The sequence below is a fragment of the Bubalus kerabau genome, chromosome 4 (genome assembly GCF_029407905.1).
Source record: "Bubalus kerabau isolate K-KA32 ecotype Philippines breed swamp buffalo chromosome 4, PCC_UOA_SB_1v2, whole genome shotgun sequence".
Taxonomy (NCBI): domain Eukaryota; kingdom Metazoa; phylum Chordata; class Mammalia; order Artiodactyla; family Bovidae; genus Bubalus; species Bubalus kerabau.
The window spans coordinates 75,306,773-75,327,064 of record NC_073627.1 but is presented as its reverse complement, the minus strand read 5'-3'; the positions used below and the strand labels follow the sequence as shown (position 1 = coordinate 75,327,064).

General features: G+C 42.4%; 1 protein-coding gene across 1 annotated transcript in view; it reads right to left on the bottom strand.

The window, feature by feature from the left end:
- INTS9 (integrator complex subunit 9) overlaps nt 1–20,292 on the bottom strand; it is a 121,322-nt gene that overhangs the window by 21,539 nt on the left and 79,491 nt on the right. Inside the window, exons 9-10 of the mRNA XM_055577730.1 lie at nt 4,335–4,446; nt 863–1,043 (exon numbers count right to left, since the gene is read on the bottom strand). Of these exons, the coding sequence (XP_055433705.1) occupies nt 863–1,043; nt 4,335–4,446 (293 nt within the window). The remainder of the gene's footprint in view (nt 1–862; nt 1,044–4,334; nt 4,447–20,292) is intronic.

Below are 20,292 nucleotides of genomic sequence, written 5' to 3'. Positions count from 1 at the left end.
CAAGCGTGACTTTGGGATAATCTGTGCGAATATGTATGCTGCGCAGTTGCTGTTCAGTTGCTTCAGCATGCCAGGCTTCCCTGTCCTTCACTATCTCCCAGAGTTAGTGAACGCTGCACAGAATAATGTACAAATCCTCCTACCTCAGAGGCTTTGTAGACTCCTGTGCCGTTAGGTCACCACCCCAGCAGACAGGATAAGCACACCCCGCGTGTCACAACCCCGGCCCCAGGCACCATTAAGTGCGGTGTGTAATTCACAGTATTTCTTCCTACCCTGCCTTTTTGTGGCCAGGTGAGTTAGATTCAAACATCTGTCTAAACAATCCTGAAAAGTTTCACCCACTTCATATCATTCAATAATTCACCCATTCTAGGATTTGATAAAATAATTTCCTGTTGTAATAAAACACTGTCACCAAACATACTATTGAAATGGAAAAATAAGCTAGTTTTCCCCATCCGATTTGGTATTAAAAATTTCAGAGAACATGAGCTTGGGTTGGAGACTTTTTTTTAGCTTTAAGAATGTAACTGCACTTTGTAACAGACAGAGGGAAGCATGTGAGAAGGTAAGTGCATAACAGTTTTATTGTTCCTTTTGAAACTGGTGGCTAAGTTACGTCTTTGCCTTTCCTCCTTCCCTTCTTAATAACAATTCTCCTAAATCCTAGCAAAGTAACTGCTTTGGGTTTCATTAATACAATCTTCATATCACAGAAAGGAAAAAAGAAAAAAATGAAGGTTTCACAGTAAGGTGAGAAAAAACAGGATTATTTCTATTTCTTTTTAAATTAAAACTAAAAAGCTTTTTCTTTTCCTACTGCTTGACTGTAGGGATCACAGGAAAAACAGAGACCTACCACTCGGCAAAAATCTGTGAAAACTCCAGTGAACTGTTAGCCACCGGGGAGATGAAGTAGAAGGGGATGCTGGAGAGGCCGGCCGAGTCGATGTACTGGTACAGGCACTCCAGGAGGTCGTAGATCACTCCCGAAGGGTAGCAGGGCACCAACACGTTTCCTCCATTCCGAACTGTCAGTGCTAGAAGGGCGGAAGCCACAGGACACTGTAACTCAGACAGACTTCAATAATATTAAAAACAAAAAAGAAAAGAGAAGAGCTGAGGCCAGAGCAGGGGAAAGGAGCATCAAAAGAACAGTTTTATACAGGGAGGACAGAACTTTACAAATTATGTTTGCATTTCTTTCATTTTTCCACTTCTGTTCCTATAATTCACTTCATTTGGGTAACAATCAACTTGGTTTTTTGGGGGGAAAATGTACAAAAAAATTAATATTCTATCAACTGAGATATTTGGTGCAAAAAAGATTTTCATACCCATACATGGAAAAAAACCCCATGTAATCTTGCCTCTACTTTAAATGAATAACAAATACACTATTTTTTTAAGCAAAAGTCATCAAAACAAAAATTTTCATCAAAATATAAAGAACAAAAAAAGATTTGAGTTCTAATTTTCAGTTGCTTGCTATGTAGTTCAAATAGCAATAAAATCAGCAGTATTATAGTGTGTAGGTGGGGAGGACCCTGAGTTTTTTTTTAAAGGAGCAATTTTAGTAAGGATTCTCAGTCACTGGTCCATTCAACAAACAATGGACTTTAAAAAAAATATGAATGATTTATCTTTTGGTCTTCGTCACTGGGAGGGCTTTCCTCTCGTTGCAGTGAGCTGGGGTACCGTTCAGTTGTGATGCGAGGGCTTCTCACTGCAGCAGCTTTTCTTGTGGAGCACGGGCTCTAGGGTCTTGGGCTTCAGTAGTTGTGATTCCCAGGTTCTAGAGCACAGGCTCAGTAGCTGTGGTGCATGTGCTTGGCTGCCCCGAGGCATGCAGGAGCTTCCTGGATCAGGGATAGAACCCACGTCTCCTACAATGGCAGGAGGATTCTTAACCAACTAGACAGCAGGGAAGCCCCAACACTGACTTCTTTTGAAGACCAGCACCAGAGTGGGAGGGTCCAGAGGCTTACTGATGATCACCTGAGGGATCATCAACATCTCAGGCCTGGGAACCAGGGTGTGCAGGGGTGGGTTTGGGTTTTCAAGTTCCCGATGGCAGATGAGCTTCGGGACGGACCATCCCAGTGCCTTCTCTTTTCAGCTCCTGCTCAGAACTTTGTTTCATTTGTCTCTGTTTGGGCTCTGATCATTGCTGAGTGACCCATAAGGAAATAGGCCAAGTTTTTCCATTTGACTCATTCTAGTGGCATTTTCTTCCATGAGTGTTTTGTCTATAAGAAAATCCTGTATTCTTTAAAGGCTTAAAATCAGTTATCAAATGAGGAATTGCAACTTATAACCAAAATCGTAGTAGAAACTGTAACTGGCTGAGACAAGTCAAGCTCTCAATTTCTTTCTTCGTCTAGTTCCCAATATAGATGAAAACAAGCAAAGTTAGGGCACAGAACCTGAACTCTCTGATGCCTTCTATCCTCCTGTATGTCCCAACTCTCACATCCATATTCTCCAAGATGCTGTGCATGGAGGACTGGCTGACCCGCTCTTACTGGAGTAGGAACCAGGGAAAAGATGAGAGCGCTGCAGGGCTCCAGTCCCACTCTGTCTCAAGCTGTGGGACCTCAGGAAAGCCACTGCAACCTGCTGGGCCTCAGCTTCCTCACTGCTTACAAGAGGAGTGAACTACATCAGTGGTTTTCAAGCTTTCTTTTGTAGGAAAATTGCCAGAACATGATAAACATACAACTTCTCCACTAGGCCTCCTCTCCTCAGACAGTCCGACTGTGGCACAGCCTCAACATGTGAGGCAGCTGGTCAGTGGACCCCTCTGAGAAACAGTGGATTACATGGAAGAGTCTTTCGAGATCGGAAGCCCTTGGATTCCATGATTCTAGAGTTATAAACAAACACACAAAGAGTCTCTTTGAAACCAGTCCAATTATTCTTCCAAGGTAAGAGTAAACTGTTGTTGTTTAGTTGTTCAGTCGTGTCCGACTCTTTGCGACCCCATGGACTGTGGCCTGCCAGGCTTCTCTGTCTGTGGGATTTCCTAGCAAAGAATACTGGAGTGGGTTGCCATTTCCTTCAACAGGGGATCTTCCCAACCCAGGGATCAAACCTGCATCTCCTGCACTGGCAGGTGGATTCCTTACCACTGAGCCACCTAGGAGGCCCAAGAGTAAATTACTCGTAGCTTAAAATCAGCAAAGAATAAAAAAGTCTACAACTATTGGCAAGGGAAAGTGGAATTTCACAGACAATATTAGAAGACAACCAGTTCCCTCCCCTAGAGCTGAGGTAACAGGGCTGAGGGGCCTGAGCTCATGAAGTCCTCTTTGGTAACACTGATGGAATGAATGTGTCCCCTGAAGTTCATATATTGAACCCTAACCCTCAATGTGACAGTGTTAGCAAGGGGATCCTTTGGGAGGTGACCATGTCTATATGAGGTCATGAGCGAGGAGCCCCCACGATGGGATTGGTGCCCTTAAAAAAAAGAGGAAGAGGCCCCGGGGCAGCCTTTCTCTGCCATTTGGGGACACAGCCAGAAGGCTGCTGTCTGTAAGCCAGAGAGAGGGTTCTTGACCAGAACCCAGCCGTGCTGGCCACCGCATCTCTGACATTCTAGCCTCCAGAACTGTGAGAAATAAGTGTTGTTTAAAGCTACTAGCCTTTGGTATTTGTTACAGTAGCCTGAGCTAAGATAGGAAGCGATCTACATACTTCTAGAAGAAATGCAGCATTTCTAGACTTTATTGACAACTATTCCAAAGAAGCATACATTTATTCCAGGTAGAAAATACTCAACAAGTCTCTCAATTATAGTCCCCCCCTGCCCCACCCAAAGAAGAAAAAATAATACCAAGCAAATATTTTTGGGGAAAAAATACACCTGTTCAATATATCCCTGTTGTGAATTCAAAATACTAAGTCTTTTCTGTGCTATTATTTGCAAAGCAAAGACAGGATTATTTCCTTCTTTAACTCTGCTTATCCTATAAGCACTCCTGACCCACCTGCAAAACCCACCAGTAAGAAGAAGAAGAGTTTCTATGTAAGTGGGAGAATGTTGAGCGTCGGCTGTATAATTGCTAAAAATTCAAACTTACCGTTATAACCACCATTCTTATTGTGCCTTCAGATTTAAGTTGCTTAAGAACTGCTTTTGTTGACAACAGTAGGTTTTGAAGGATAAACAGAAAGCGTGGAAATAAATGAGGGAAAAAGTCATAATAGGGGGCATCAACAGGGTGTGAATGTGAAGCAAAGGGACAAAAAAGTACCATAGGAGCAGGGTGATCCAAAAATAAACGTAAACCATTTCCTCCCATGTAGGACTTTCCCTAGACACATACCTAGGTTGCTGCAGAACTCACCCACCATGCTATCAGGGTTTGCGGTGGGAATCTGGGTAAGGCCCGTCAGGATGAGAACATCGCTGTTTTTGAGAGATGCTTGGTCCATGGGCTGAAAAACCACAGAGAACTAGGCTTAGTAATTAAACAAAAAAAGGTTAGGTATCAGAAGTAAAGGAAAAAGAGAACACAATCAATGGTCTTTCCATGTCCAACTTATCAACGGGTCATCTCACTTCCTTTTACAACATGCCTATCATTGAAGAGTGATTGCCCAAGCGAGATGGGTACCAATGGGAGGGAACTTTATGGGGTGATGAAAAAGTTCTGACATGCTATGAAAACTCACAGAAGTCTGGGGAAGGATGGATTCCTGTATATAGACGGCTGAGTCCCTTTGCTGTCCACCTGGACCTACCACATTATTAATTAGCTGTGTGTATGCTTAGTGTGTATGCTCAGCTGTGTCAGTTTCTTTGTGACCCCACGGACTGTAGCCCACCAGGCTCTGCTGTCCATGGAATTTTCCAGGCAAGAATACTGGAGTGGGTTGCCATTTCCTCCTCCAGGGGACCTTCCTGACCCAGGGATCAAACCTGGCACCTGCACTGGCAGGGGGATTTTTTACCACTGTGCCCCCTGGAACTCCATTATAAAGCAAAAAGCTAAAAAAAAAAAAAAAAGATAACCCCCCACCCCAAAATATGAAAAAAAAAAAAAAAAAGAAATAAAATAAGCTTTTTTTGTAAAGCTATCTTACACATACCATCACAAATTTGAGGTGGACCTCAAATCTGAGCCTGTACCAGGATCACCTGGAGGTGGGTGGACTGCTGCCGCCCACCCCCAGGGTTTCTGATTCAGGTTTGAGGTGGGGCCTGAGAAGATGTAATTCTCATGAGCTCCCAGGAGATGCTCCTGGTGGGGATGTGGATGGTGGTCTGGAGATCGTGCCCTGAGATCCGCTGCACTGTACAGTCTGGTTCTCAAAACAGCCCTGCCACGTACAGGAAACTGGGATCGCTGTGGAAATACAGAGGTCAAGACTCAAAAAGCTGGGGTGCTTTTCCCCAAGAGTCAGTGGCAGAGGAGAGAGGACAGCGGATCAGGAACCAGAAAGGTAAGCCCCCTTCAATTCCACTACCAGTACAGGACCTCAGCCAAGCCTCGGGCTGGGCTTCTTATAAAATGACCCGTCTCCCTTCAGGGATTTCTCAGAGTCTCATGCGCTAATTTACACGATCTTCCGGTAGCCTATGGAGTCCTATAGCACAATGTTATGCAATCCTTAGGTTGTTCTATTTTTGAATTTCATTTTGACTGCTTTCAGAGCATTTAAAAAAAATACAAAGTACCTCTTCCAAATAAATCAGGATTAAAACTGGAAACAAAAATGAAGGCCCATGCAAGGATGTATTATACAACATGAGGAATATAACCAATATTTTACAATAACTGTAAATAGTACTCTTTTAAAATTGTATAAAAATAGGGACTTCCCTGGTGGTCCAGTGGCTAAGACTTCGTGCTCCCAATGCAGGGGGCCAGGGTCTGATCACTGGTCCGGGAACTAGATCCCACATGCTGCAACTACAGATCCTTCATGTTTCACTGAAGACTGACGAGTCCACGTTCTGCAACTAAGACCCGGTACAGCCAAATAAATATTTTTTAAAACTGCATAAAAATTTTAAAGTATTTAATAAGAGGAATAGAAAGGGGAAAAACAGAAGGTCCAGAGACCGAGATGCTAGAGAGCTCATCAATGTTTTCATTTTGTAATATATCTTTTGCTCAATTTCATTTAACCTACTCACTAGAACATCAGAAGGAAAAAACAGGAGGGATAAACATTATCCCTCCTCTTTCCTATCCAAATTTCTCAGTAAAATGTCAAATAGCAGTGCAGCCAAGACCTACCACCTGCATTGCTATTTCTGAGTCCACGTGCCTTTTGATGTATCATCCTTCAGCATCTTATATCTGCATGGACATATGGGCTTCATTAATTTTTTTAAATAACATGATTGTGGATAGATAAGTTGCTTAATACAGTGAAAAACATTTTTTTAAAACATGGATACAGGGGATGTACAGTTGTGACAACTATGTTGAGCAGCTTCTAATTGCTATTTGCACAGACACAATAATGCATGTAAAGAGTTTTTCTTCTGCTCAGGCAGAACTGACCTGCGTATTTGCCTTCTCAACAAACACACGTATGTTCGTTGTTTCCAGAGAAGGAGGGAAGGGGGAGTAAAGCATGGAGGTTTATAGTCACTGATGTGTGAGGAGCCTGGGCATGCTCAGTGTGTGCGTATGTCAAGAAGGAACTGGAATGGTGATCAAAGGGACCAAGCTTTGTTGGGTAGTATATTTAACTTATGGATGAGAAGGGCTTTCCAGGTGGCTCAGATGGTAAAGAGTCTGCCTGCAGTGCAGGAGACCCCAGTTTGACCCTGAGGTCACGAAGATCCCTGGAGAAGGGAATAGCAACCCACTCCAGTATTCTTGCCTGGAGAATCCCATGGACAGAGGAGCCTGGCGGGCTGCAGTCCGTGGGGTTGCAAAAGAGTTGGACACGACTGAGCGACTAAAACAAAACAAACCAGTATTCTTTCCTGGAGAATTCCACGGACTGAGGAGCCTGGCGGGCTACAGTTCATGGGGTCACAAAGAGTTGGACATGACTGAGCGACTAACACACACACACACACTTAGCTTAAAAGGACAACAATTTTATAAGGACCTTATTAGAACAAACCACTAATAATTCACAGGGCTGATAGGGGATTCAGCAGCCCTCAGAACCTCCTAAAATCGTACAAACAATTCTGTCTCCCTATATCCATTCTCCCACAGATTTAATCGGGTTGTCATTTGGGGCCATGATCTCCAAAAGGTTAATTAAAGACAACTAATCTAAACAATGACTCAGAAGCAATTCTGGCCTTGAAAACACCATCATCTCTGAACCTCAGCCATTACCACCATGTTCCTTTTAAAAATTAAATGCCCATAATAAAAAACAAAGGCAGTGCTACAACATGACTAGCACCAATTTGGATGTTATAAAATACTTCATGACTGAGTCACACTGGATGTTCACAGATTTAGCCCTGTAACTAACTCAGACATTTCTTGTGGATTCCTCAGTTCTGTTCAGTTGCTCAGTCGTGTCCGGTTCTTCGAAACCCCATGGACCACAGCACGCCAGGCCTCCCTGTCCATCACCAACTCCTGGGGTCTGCTCAAATTCATCTCAATTGAGTCGGTGATACCATCCAACCATCTCATCCTCTGTCGTCCCCTTTTCCATCCTTCCCAGCATCAAGGTTTTTTCAAATGAGTCAGGTCTTCGCATCAGGTGGCCAAGGTATTGGAGCTTCAGCTTCAGCATCAGTCTTTCCAATGAACACTCACGAGTGATCTCCTTTAGGATGGACTGGTTGGATCTCCTTGCAGTACAAGGGACTCTCAAGAGTCTTCTCCAACACCACAGTTCAAAAGCATCAATTCTTCAGTGCTCATCTTTCTTTATGGTCCAACTCTCATATCCATACATGACTACTGGAAAAACCATAGCCTTGACTAGATGTCCCTTTGTTGACAAAGTAATGTCTCTGCTTTTTCATATGTTGTTTAGGTTGGTCATAACTTTCCTTCCAAGGAGCAAGCGTCTTTTAATTTCATGGCTGCAGTTACCATCTGCAGTGATTTTGGAGCCCCCCAAAATAAAGTCTGCCACTGTTTCCACTGTTTCTCCATCTGTTTGCCATGAAGTGATGGGACCGGATGCCATGATCTTAGTTTTCTGAATGTTGAGCTTTAAGCCAACGTTTTCACTCTCCTCTTTCACTTTCATCAAGAGGCTCTTTAATTCTTCTTCACTTTCTACCCTAAAGGTGGTGGCATCTGCCTGTCTGAGGTTACTGATAGTCCCACACATCATATCCAGGCTTCTGATGCCAATTAGAGCTCACTCTTCTCAGGGGTCTCCTTGATCCTCAGTGGGAAGGGATGTGCCCTGCTTCTGAATCCCCACAGCCCTTGACTGGATTTCTAACCTGACAGGACCCATCACTTGGACCCTGGATAAAGTCCTGTGGGCACCCATCTTCTTCCTCTACGGTAACCTGTGTAAATCTAGCACCTCCCCATTTATGTTTCCCTTACAGTCGAGCACAGCCCACTGTCCAAATCAGGTTAAGAAATACCACAGACTAGACGAGGGAAGGAAGGAACAAACAAAGAGATGAAGGCATGTAAGCAGTGCATGTTAAATCTGAGAGAAGGAAACTCTGCCAGGTTAGAAACCAAACAGCATGTGTAGAAAGAAGAAGACAGGAGTCCATTAAGTGGTCCAGTCTCTCCCTCCTGGCTTCATGGGATCCGTTTCCCAAGTCCAATCCTTCAAACCCATCACGAACTCTTTGCAGCTCAGCTTCCTCACTGCTACTGCCCTTAAATATATTAGGTTTAACTCTCACTGGTTGGCACCGCCTGACCAGTGAGGACAGAGCTTTGTTTCCTCAGGACCGACCCGAGGCGGCTGAGGCTTTGGGACAACTTGGGGCTACGTCCATGGAGAGGAGAAAGCTTCCTGCGGCCTTGGCAGCTAAGGCGGGGAGCAGCATGCGGTGGTTTGTCCCAGACGTCTTTCTTAAATAACATTCTGGGGACATGGCTGTGTCCTTTCCCAGGAGGAGTGGGCCCTTCGTGGACATATCCAAGGGACCGCTGCAGACAGATGTGTTACTAGAGACAGTCATCTGGTCTCCGTAGAGGAACTGAGGCCCAAAGAAGAGAAGTGATTTTTTCAGACTGCCCCCTCCTGAAGGGTCAATACTCGGCCCGGGCCTGGCTCTCACGTAGTAGGCTCTGATGTGACAGAAGACAGCGGAGAACTGAAGCCCAGGTGTTCCATGGGGCCAGCTGACCAGAGCAGCACAGGCAGCCTCAACGGGCTATCCTGAAGTCTGGGTTCTGTGGAGGCAGGAAAATGTCTTTGTGTTGACCTTCATCTCCAGCTCTACCCTGGGCACCAGGTAAGCAAGTGGTTTTAATCCCTTGTGTTCTATATCATGGAAAGTCAGACACTTTCAGAAGATTCCCAAGGACTGAACCTGATTGTAAGATCTCCATAAGGTCAGGCACAGAGGGAGAAACAGCAGCCTACAGATATTTCCTGAGAATATCTAGAAGGAAATGAATTCCTTCAAGAATTAATTCCTTAGAAGACTAAGGAGTGGCTGAAAAAAGCTAACATGTACATCCACGTGAAGATCTAGAGCAAGTCACAGATTTATAACAATACAATGCATTAGAAAAATCAATCAAACAAACAAAAAACCAGAAAACTTTTATTCTAGAGCATCCAGATCGGAGAACTGCATAAACAACAAAACACTTGGGGAATTCAGAGGGAAGAAGAAAAATGTAAAAAACAAAACAGCAAAACAAACCTACCCAAGCAACTGTCTTAACTCTAAAAACCTGACTCAAAGACTCCAAATTTGAGATATTTTCTTCAGAATTAAGAGAAGAATCTACATTTACATTTATTACTGCCAAAGACCTTAAGACCTCAGGAAAACTGACCAGGGGGAGCATCTCCCTGCACTCCAGAGGGAGAAGGGTCAGGAAGAGGAGGCAGAGAAAATACAGGCGGTGTGCTAGAAGAAAACATTCTCTCAGGCTGGCCACCAGCCTCCTTCACCCTCAAGGGCAAGAAAGAATTCCCACTGTGACCACCGGAGGCTTCAGGGTACTGACTGGGCAGAAATTCTCAATTGGTTTAAAAAAATTTTTATTTCTTACAAAGAAAAAATTTTCTTTCCAATGTTCTATGTCAGGGATTCTTAACCTGATGAATAACAATGGGCTTCTAAAGACTCTATAAGCTCAGCCTTCAGAAAATAAATGTAAAATGTCATATAGATGTGCAACAGATTTTTTTTTTTATTAACAGTTCTTATCAGATTCTTACCACCAGGATTTTGAGGCTGTGACCCACAAAACGTTAAGAACCACTACTCTATGGACTTCCCTGGTGGTCCCGCGGCTAAGACTCCGTGTTCCTAATGCAGGGGGCCCAGGTTCAATCCCTGGTCAGGGAACTAGATCCCACAAGATGCAACTAAGACCCAGCACAGTCAAATAAATGAATAAACATTAAAAAAAAAAAAAAAGAAAAGAACCACTGCTCTAAGGCAGAAGTTTCCACAGGAAGCCGCTGCTGTCCAACATCTCTCCTCTCATCTAACAGACACTCACCACCTGTCTGGCAACCGGAGAACCACCTGTTTGAGCCTCAAGGCCCAATGTTAACTGGTTAGGAATTAGCCTGGTGATTGACTGAGCCTGGACTCCCTTTCCAGGCAAGGATGTAAGGGATAGTCCTCAGGGCAGGAGGGCTGAAGGGGTTTGGACACCTTTCCAGGTCCCTTTCGTGGTCAGGAGAAGGATGGGAAAAGATCAAAATCATAAATGAACCAAACGCAAACCCTAAAGCACTGCTAATACGAACAACACCAACAAACATCTACCACTAACTTTAAAGTTCCACACTTCAAATTTTAGCCTTGGGACTTCCCTGGTAGTCCAGTAGCTAAGACTCTGCGTTGCCCATGCAGGGGCCCTAGGCTCTATTGCTGGTCGGGGAACCAGATCTAGATCCCAGATGTGGCAACGGAGACCTGGCACAGCCAAATAAACAATATTAAAACAAAAATTTTTTTTTTTTTTTTTTAGCCTTGCATGGGTATCAGTGTCCTGTCCTAGGCCAGCCTCTAAAACGACCCCCAAATTCTGTGGCTCCCCATGTCTGGGTATATGCAGGTTTTGCCCTTTTATACTGGTGATTTTCACATCTAAAACTCAAGCCCCACCCCTAAAGTCAGGCAGAATAGCCAGGAAACTACTGAAATAATGGGTATAAATTTGCCTTTTCAAACTATAATAGAAAAATTAGTGTTCAACATTGGTTCACAATGCACAAGCAAATCCATTAATTTCATTTCCAAGGCTCAAAAGGCTGCTGGCTGTCTTGTAGAATTTCAGGGACAGCATAGAAAGAAAGGCAAATGACAAATTTTGAGAAAATGAAAAACTAGAATAAATTCCCAGAGAGACCATGGGTCCTGGAATGGGGACAAAATGATGTCGTTGTTCAGTCGGTAAGTCACGTCTAACTCTGTAATCCCATGGACTGCAGCACGCCAGGAGGAGCCAGAGCCAAAAAGGGTTTGGCACTGAGGGAAGAACAGGGACTGGGAAGAGAGCGCTTTGACCATTCTCTGCAGTACCCCTGGCAGACAGCAGCCTGCTCCAACATACTGTGAGGGAGAAAACGCCGGAACAGCGGCATGAATGTTCACAGCAGGTGCGGGCACACCCACAAGCCCTTGCTTACTCCCGTCACCCCACAAGGCTACTGAGTGGTAACAAGTCAGAGGGACAGATTCTGGGAAAAAAGCAGTGTCTGGAGCTGAGGTACGAGAGGGTTTCCCTGAGAGGCAGGTAAGTGGTAACAGCTGACGGGGAAATAAAACCAGATGACTGACGAATGCGATGCCTACTAAAAACAATAAGCTAAAAACCTACCCTACACAGAGAATTCACAAACCGGATGGAACAGTGGCATTTACATTAAAAAAAGGCCATGCACAAATAAAGTAAAAATGAGTAAGTAAAATAAAAATAAGTATAGGGCTTTCCTCGTGGTCCAGCGGCTAAGACTCCAGGCTCTCAATGCAGGGGGCCTGGGTTTGATCCCTGGTTGGGGAACTAAATATCCCACGTGTTACAACAAGATCTAGTGCAGCCAAATAAATAAAAATAAGTATTTAAAAAAGCATAAAAAGCAACATTTGGAGATACTGTATATGGAAATATAATCATTGAAATAAAGAATTCAATACACAGGTTGAAGAGAAGTATGGATATAGCTAAAGAATGAACTCATAAGTTGAAGCAGGAGGCTGTTAAGAGATGAGAAATATAAAAGAAGAGAGATATGGAAAACATAGACATCAATATCTATATACTAGAAGTTCTTCAAGAAGAAAAAAAAAACAACCAGAAGGAATAATTTAAAAAAAGATTAAAGAATTTTTCTATGTTAAATTGGAAGATCTTACAGAAAAAACAGACAGGAAAACAAACAGGAGGAAATAAACATTTAAAATACATCACAGTGAAATTTAAGAGCATTGAGGATAAAGGGAAAATTCTACCAGCAGATCCCACAGATGAACACAAATCTGAAGGGCTTTGCAATTCTTCAATGCAATAAGGGTACAAGTGGAAAATGAAGAAATAGTTTCATAGGGTTATAGGTTCAAAGTTTTTTTCCCTTTAATTTTATATCTATCTAAGCTATCATTTATTAGGGCTTCCCTGATAGCTCAGTGGGCAGGAGACCCTGGTTCAATTCCTGGGTAGGGAAGATACGCTGGAGAAGGGATAGACTACGCACTACAGTATTCTTGGGCTTCCCTTGTGGCTCAGCTGGTAAAGAATCCGCCTGCAATGCAGGAGACCTGGGTTTGATCTCTGGTTGGGAAGATCCCCTGGAGAAGGGAAAGGATACCAACTCCAGTATTCTGGCCTGGAGAATTCCATTGACTCAATAGTCAGGGGTCACAAAGTCGGACACAACAGACTGACTTTCACTTTCACTTAAGCTATCATGTGACAGTGAAAGTGAAGTCGCTCATTCATGTCCGACTCTTTGCCACCCCATGGACTGTAGCCTACCAGATTCCTCTGTCCATGGGATATTCCAGGCAAGAGTACTGGAGTGGGTTGCCATTTCCTTCTCCAAATGATAAAAGCTATCATTTAAATGTGAGGAAAATTTAAACATATTCTCAGTAGTTCAAAATCTCCTAAGGATTACCATTTTAAGGCCCTCATGGTGAACATTCCTCCATTATTCCTGGAAAAAGAAAAGTAAATCTAGGAGGATTGTGAGCTTTATGGGAAATAAGGTTGAAAATAAAAAAAGAGCAAAGTTCACTGTTGTCTAAATATGTTCACCCCCCTGTTGATGTTTAGTCACTAAGCCATGCCCAACTCTGTGACTCCACACCAGGCTTCCCTGTTACTTCACTATCTTCTGGAGTTTTAAATAGTCTGAGACTAAATTTCTAGATACTACTGACAATGGTGGGTAGGGGAGAGGTGGGAGGAAAGAAGAGAAAAAAGATGAAAGGGACAAGAGGAAACTAGCTCTAGAGGGAGAGACAGACAGCGATAAAGATAATCACAGGAAGAACAGAAGAAGGAATAAACTGGAAGAATAAGACATACACAGATAACAAACAGGGGCCTACTGTATAACATAGGTAACTCCGCTCAGTATTATGTAACAACCTAGAAGGGCAAAGAATTTGAAAAGGAACAGATACGTGTATAACGGAATCACTCTGCTGCACACCTGAAACTAACACAACACTGAATCAACTACTGTTGTTCAGTAGCTCAGTTGTGTCTGATTCTTTGCAAACCCATGACTGCAGCACACCAGGCTTTCCTGTCCTTCACTATCTCCCCAAGTTTTCTCAAACTCATGTCCATCGAGTCAGTGATTCCATCCAACCATCTCATCCTCTGTTGTCCCCTTGTCCTCCTGCTCTCAATCAGGGTCTTTTCCAACGAGTTGGTTCTTCCCATTAGGTGGCCAAAGTATTAGAGCTTCAGTGTAAGTCCTTCCAATAATATTCAGGACTGATTTCCTTTAGGATTGACTGGTTTGATCTTGCAGTCCAAGGGACTCAAGAGTCTTCTCCAGCACCACAATTCGAAAGCATCAATTTTTCAGTGCTCAGCCTTCTTTATAGTTCAACCCTCACATCCAGTACATGACTACTGGAAAAACCTAGCTTTGACAATATGGACTTTCGTTGGCAAAATGATGTCTCTGCTTTTTAATACACTGTCAAGGTCTGTCATAGTTTTTCTTCCAAGGAGCAAGTGTCTTTTAATTTCGTGGCTGCAGTCACTGTCTGCAATGATTTTGGAGCCTGGGAAAATAAAATTTGCTACTGTTTCCATTGTTTCCCCACCTATTAGCCATGAAGTGATGGGACCAGATGCCATGATCTTAGCTTTTTGAATGTTGGGTGTAAGCCCTATTTTTCTATGATTCCTATGACTCAACTATGCTTCACTATAAAATTAAAAATGAAAAAATAGACAAATATGTTCAAACTTGCAAAAAGAAATTTAGTCTTCTAAAAAAAGGCAAGAAAACACAGGGAAAAGAATGAACTAAAAAAATGTGCAGATGGCAAAAACAAGACCCAAATAGTGATTTATGGGACGACCCAGAGGGATGGTGTGGGGAGGGAGGAGGGAGGGTTCAGGATGGGGAACACATGTATACCTGTGGTGGATTCATTTTGATATTTGGCAAAACTAATACAATTATGTAAAGTTTAAAAAATAAAATAAAATTAAAAAATAAATAAATAAAATAAAAAAATATGAAAAAAAAAAGAAACATAAATAGGTTTCACTAATCAAAGAGACTCTGTAGATTAAAAAAGAAAAAAAAATTCTTTATGACGTTGTCTGCAAGGGACTCACTAGAAAAGGACATAGAAAGAGTGGGGGCGGGAGTGGGGGGAGGATGAAAAACACAAGCAGCAAGTGTAGAAAGGAAAAAGACTCCTGGCTTTTAACATAGTCTTGATAGAGAAAAAAAGGAAACATTCTGATAGAATGAGCAATTGATCAACAAGACATAATGATAACATGAACACATTCCCCTGATTATCGGCTTAAAATATAAAAAGATAAATCAACAAATAACGCATCTTTTTCAGATACTGGTAGCTGAGCATGAATTAAAAACACAACAGACTCAAAGGGATAAACATATATGGAAAAAATTTTCTTTCAGCAGTGAATACAGTCTTTTCCAACATATGTCAGATCAAAGTGTCCAACTCTTTGCAACTCCATGAATCGCAGCATGCCAGGCCTCTATCACCAACTCCCGGAGTTCACTCAGACTCACGTCCATCGAGTCAGTGATGCCATCCAGCCATCTCATCCTCTGTCATCCCCTTCTCCTTCTGTCCCCAATCCCTCCCAGCATCAGAGTCTTTTCCAATGAGTCAACTCTTTGCATGAGGTGGCCAAAGTACTGGAGTTTCAGCTTTAGCATCACTCCTTCCAAAGAAATCCCAGGGCTGATCTCCTTGCAGTCCAAGGGACTCTCAAGAGTCTTCTCCAACACCACAGTTCAAAAGCATCAATTCTTCCGCGCTCAGGACTTCTTCACAGTCCAACTCTCATATCCATACATGACCACGGGAAAAACCATAGCCTGGACTAGACGGACCTTTGCTGGCAAAGTAATGTCTCTGCTTTTGAATATGCTATCTAGGTTGGTCATAACTTTCCTTCCAAGCAAACTTTCCTTCCAAGCAGTAAGCGTCTTTTAATTTCATGGCTGCAGTCACCATCTGCAGTGATTTTGGAGCCCAGAAAAATAAAGTCTGACACTGTTTCCACTGTTTCCTCATCTATTTCCCATGAAGTGATGGGACCGGATGCCATGATCTTCGTTTTCTGAATGTTGAGCTTTAAGCCAACTTTTTCACTCTCCACTTTCACCTTCATCAAGAGGCTTTTGAGTTCTTCTTCACTTTCTGCCATAAGGCTGGTGTCATCTGCATATCTGACGTTATTGATATTTCTCCCAGCAGTCTTGATTCCAGCTTGTGTTTGTTCCAGTCCAGCGTTTCTCATGATGTACTCTGCATATAAGTTAAATACCCAGGGTGACAATACACAGCCTTGATGAACTCCTTTTCCTATTTGGAACCAGTCTGTTGTTCCATGTCCAGTTCTAACTGTTGCTTCCTGACCTGCATACAGGTTTCTCAAGAGGCAGGTCAGGTGGTCTGGTATTCCCATCTCTTTCAGAATTTTCCACAGTTTATTGTGATCCACACTAGTCAAAGGCTTTGGCATAGGCAATAAAGCAGAAATAGATGTTTTTCTGGAATTCTCTTGCTTTTTCCATCATCCAGCGGATGTTGGCAATTTGATCTCTGGTTCCTCTGCCTTTTCTAAAACCAGCTTGAACATCAGGAAGTTCACGGTTCACATTGCTGAAGCCTGTCTTGGAGAATTTTGGGCGTTACTTTACTAGCGTGTGAGATGAGTGCAATTGTGCGGTAGTTTTGAGTCTTCTTTGGCATTGCCTTTCTTTGGGATTGGAATGAAAACTGACCATTTCCAGTCCTGTGGGCACTGCTGAGTTTTCCAAATTTGCTGGCATATTGAGTGCAGCACTTTCACAGTATCATCTTTCAGGATTTGGAATAGCTCAACTGGAATTCTATCACCTCCACTAACTTTACACAACATATGTAAACATTTACAAAAAAAGGATTGTGTTTCAAAGTAAGCCTGAACAAATTTCAATGAATCTGTCGATTCTTACTGTAACACACAAAAAAATTAGACTAGACTCCTGAAACCTAACCATGATATGACAAAAGTCTTGTTTAAGTCTAACCATACTGGATAGGCTTGAAACAAACAAAAGTATACTATAAAATAAACTCTGGTTATTTAAATCAGGAACATTAGGAAGGAAATTATGATATACTTAGATATAAATGACAATGTACTTATCAAAATTTAACAGTTTCCCACAGCTCAGTCTTCAGTCCTCAGCACTTATATTTAAAAAAATCTGATGGCTCTCCAGTTTGTCTCCAGGCTTGCCTTCATGTCTAAGTTCCAGCTCTGCATTTCCATTTGTCTCATGTTCTAATTCCCATTCATCATACCCACTATCCTCTTCTGCAACTAATGACCACCCCTGCCCCCGGCCAACTCCTCCTTGTCAACTGGATTCGTGTCATTATCACCATTCTCTGAGTCATCCAGGTATGAAATCTCTGCCTTACATTTTTCCTTCCCCGAAGATAGTCGGCATTCAAGGAATTTGTTGAATTTAAGATCCGCCGATATTTTAACTTACCTTTCCATCCCTACTATTTCAGGCTTATCCAAAGTCTCATTTCCATTCGCTTATTAGATCAGTGTACCAGTCTGCCACAGTCTTCCTAGCTCATGGGCTTCCATTACTAAAGCTGAATTGGCCCTTTACTATTAATATAAAGTCCAACTTTATAACTGCTGTGACAGGGTGTAAGCAGCTGCCAACAACCCATAAACAATGGGCATGGCTATATGTCAACAAAACATTATTAACAAAAACAGGTGGGAGATCAAATTTGGTTCAAGGACCATAGTTTGTTGACATCTGAAGTAGACTACTGAGCTTTTTCAAATCTTTTCTTATCCCTGCTAAATTCAATACAGAATCCAATCATCTGGGCAAAAGAAAATCTAATTTACTTTCTTTTTTACATACCATAGTGGTTGCCAGCTAGAAATTAAAATTAATTACTTAGGTATGTTACTCATTACTTTCAAGACCTTATTTTTCCCTTTAAATTTATGGATCTTGTAAGAATAATTTACTGGAAATTACATCGATAGTACTGTAAAGGCTTTGATCTAAGCAGGACAAATCGGAAGAACTGGCAGCCAAGTAATCTTTCTGTCTTTTATGAGAGAATATATCAGGAATGATAGAAGCTGCCAATACAAAATTTTGATTCAGTGAAGCAGATTAAGATGACATTGATGGGGTTTTGATTTCAGCAAGCGGGAAAGGCCCAGAATTCTGCTAGCTATAGGAAAAAACAGCAAGTTGTCCCCTCTAGACCTTGAAACAAAAGTTGCTTATAAAAAAGGTATGAAGACAAAGCAGCGTGGCAGCTCAGAGCATTCTATTGTTCTAGACTTACAACACTCTTTTTCTCATATTAAAATGGGATATGGATTTCACCAAGTTATCTATCCATCCATCATCCACTGACTATCTAATCTCCATCACCCTCCTTTATAAACATGGAAAGATATATGTGTGCTGTGCTAAGCTGCTTCAGTTGAGTCCTACTCTTTGTGACCCCATGGACTGTAATCTGCCAGGCTCCCTGTCCATGGCATTTTCCAGGCAAGAATACTGGAGTGGACTGCCATGCCCTTCTCCAAGGGATATTCTGGAGCCAAGGATCAAACCATGTCTCTTACATCTCCTGCACTGGCAGGTGGGTTCTTTACAGAAGCGCCACCTTTTATACCCAGATAATCACGATGGTGTGCTCACTCACCTAGAGCCAGACATCCTGGAACGTGAAGTCAAGTGGGCCTTAGGAACCATCACTACGAACAAAAGCTAGTGGAGGTGATGGAATTCCAGTTGAGCTATTTCAAATCCTGAAAGATGATGCTGTGAAAGTGCTGCACTCAATATGTCAGCAAATTTGGAAAACTCAGCAGTGGCCACAGGACTGGAAATGCTCAGTTTTCATTCCAATTCCAAAGAAAGGCAATGCCAAAGAAGACTCAAACTACCGCACAATTGCACTCATGTCACACGCTAGCAAAGTAATGCTCAAAATGGTCCAAGCCAGACTTCAACAGTAAGTGAACTGTGAACTTCCAGATGTTCAAGCTGGATTTAGAAAAAGCAGAGGAACCAGAGATTAAATTGCCAACATCTGATGGATCACCAAAAAAGCTAGAGAGTTCCAGAAAAACATTTACTTCTGCTTTATTGACTATGCCAAAGCCTTTGACTGTGTGGATCACAATAAACTGTGGAAAATTCTGAAAGAGATGGAAATACCAGACCACCTGACTTGCCTCCTGAGAAATCTGTATGCAGATCAGGAAGCAACAGTTAGAACTGGACATGGAACAACGGACTGGTTCCAAATCGGGAAAAGAGTACATCAAGGCTGTATATTGTCACCCTGTTTATTTAACTTATATGCAGAGTACATAATGAGAAACGCTGGGCTGGAGGAAGCACAAGCTAGAATCAAGATCGCTGGGAGAAATATCAACTTCAGATATGCAGATGACACCACCCTTATGGCAGAAAGTGAAGAAGAATTAAAGAGCCTCTTGATGAAAGTCAAAGAGGAGAGTGAAAACATTGGCTTAAAATTCAACATTCAGAAAACTAAGATCATGGCATCTGGTCCCATCACTTCAAGGCAAACAGATGGGAAACAATGGAAACAGTGACAGACTTTATTCTTGGGGGTTGCAAAATCACTGCAGATGGAGACTGCAGCCATGAAATTAAAAGACGCTTACTCCTTGGAAGGAAAGTTATGACCAACCTAGATAGCATATTGAAAAGCAGAGACATTACTTTGCCAACAAAGGTCCATCTAGTCAAGGCTATGGTTTTTCCAGTGGTCATGTATGGATGTGAGAGTTGGACCATAAAGAAAGGTGAGCACTGAAGAATTGATGCTTTTGAACTGTGGTGTTGGAGAAGGCTCTTGAGAGTCCCTTGGACTGCAAGGAGATCCAACCAGTCCATCCTAAAGGAAATCAGTCCTGAATATTCACTGGAAGGACTGATGTTGAAGCTGAAACTCCAATACTTTGGCTACTTGATGTGAAGAACTGACTCATTTGAAAAGACCCTGATACTGGCAAAGAATGAAGGTGGGAGGAGAAGGGGATGACAGAGGATGAGATGGCTGGATGGCATCACCGACTCAATGGAGATGAGTTTGAGCAGGCTCCAGGAGTTGGTGATGGAGAGGGAGGCCTGGTGTGCTGCAGTCTATGGGGTCACAAAGAATCAGACATGACTGAGTGACTGAACTGAGCTGACCTTTTATAAACATGAAAAGATATATGAAATGAAAAATAAATTCTTTACAAATATCTAAAAAATGGAATAAGTAACACTTATAACAATACTTATACACTGAGCTTCTTATCAATATGACTGTTAATGAACAACTAACTTAAAACTTTCCAAAAGCTTCAGTCTATACATTCAAATAAAATTCAAATTTCTCATGAAGTCCTACATGGCTTGGCATCTTGGACA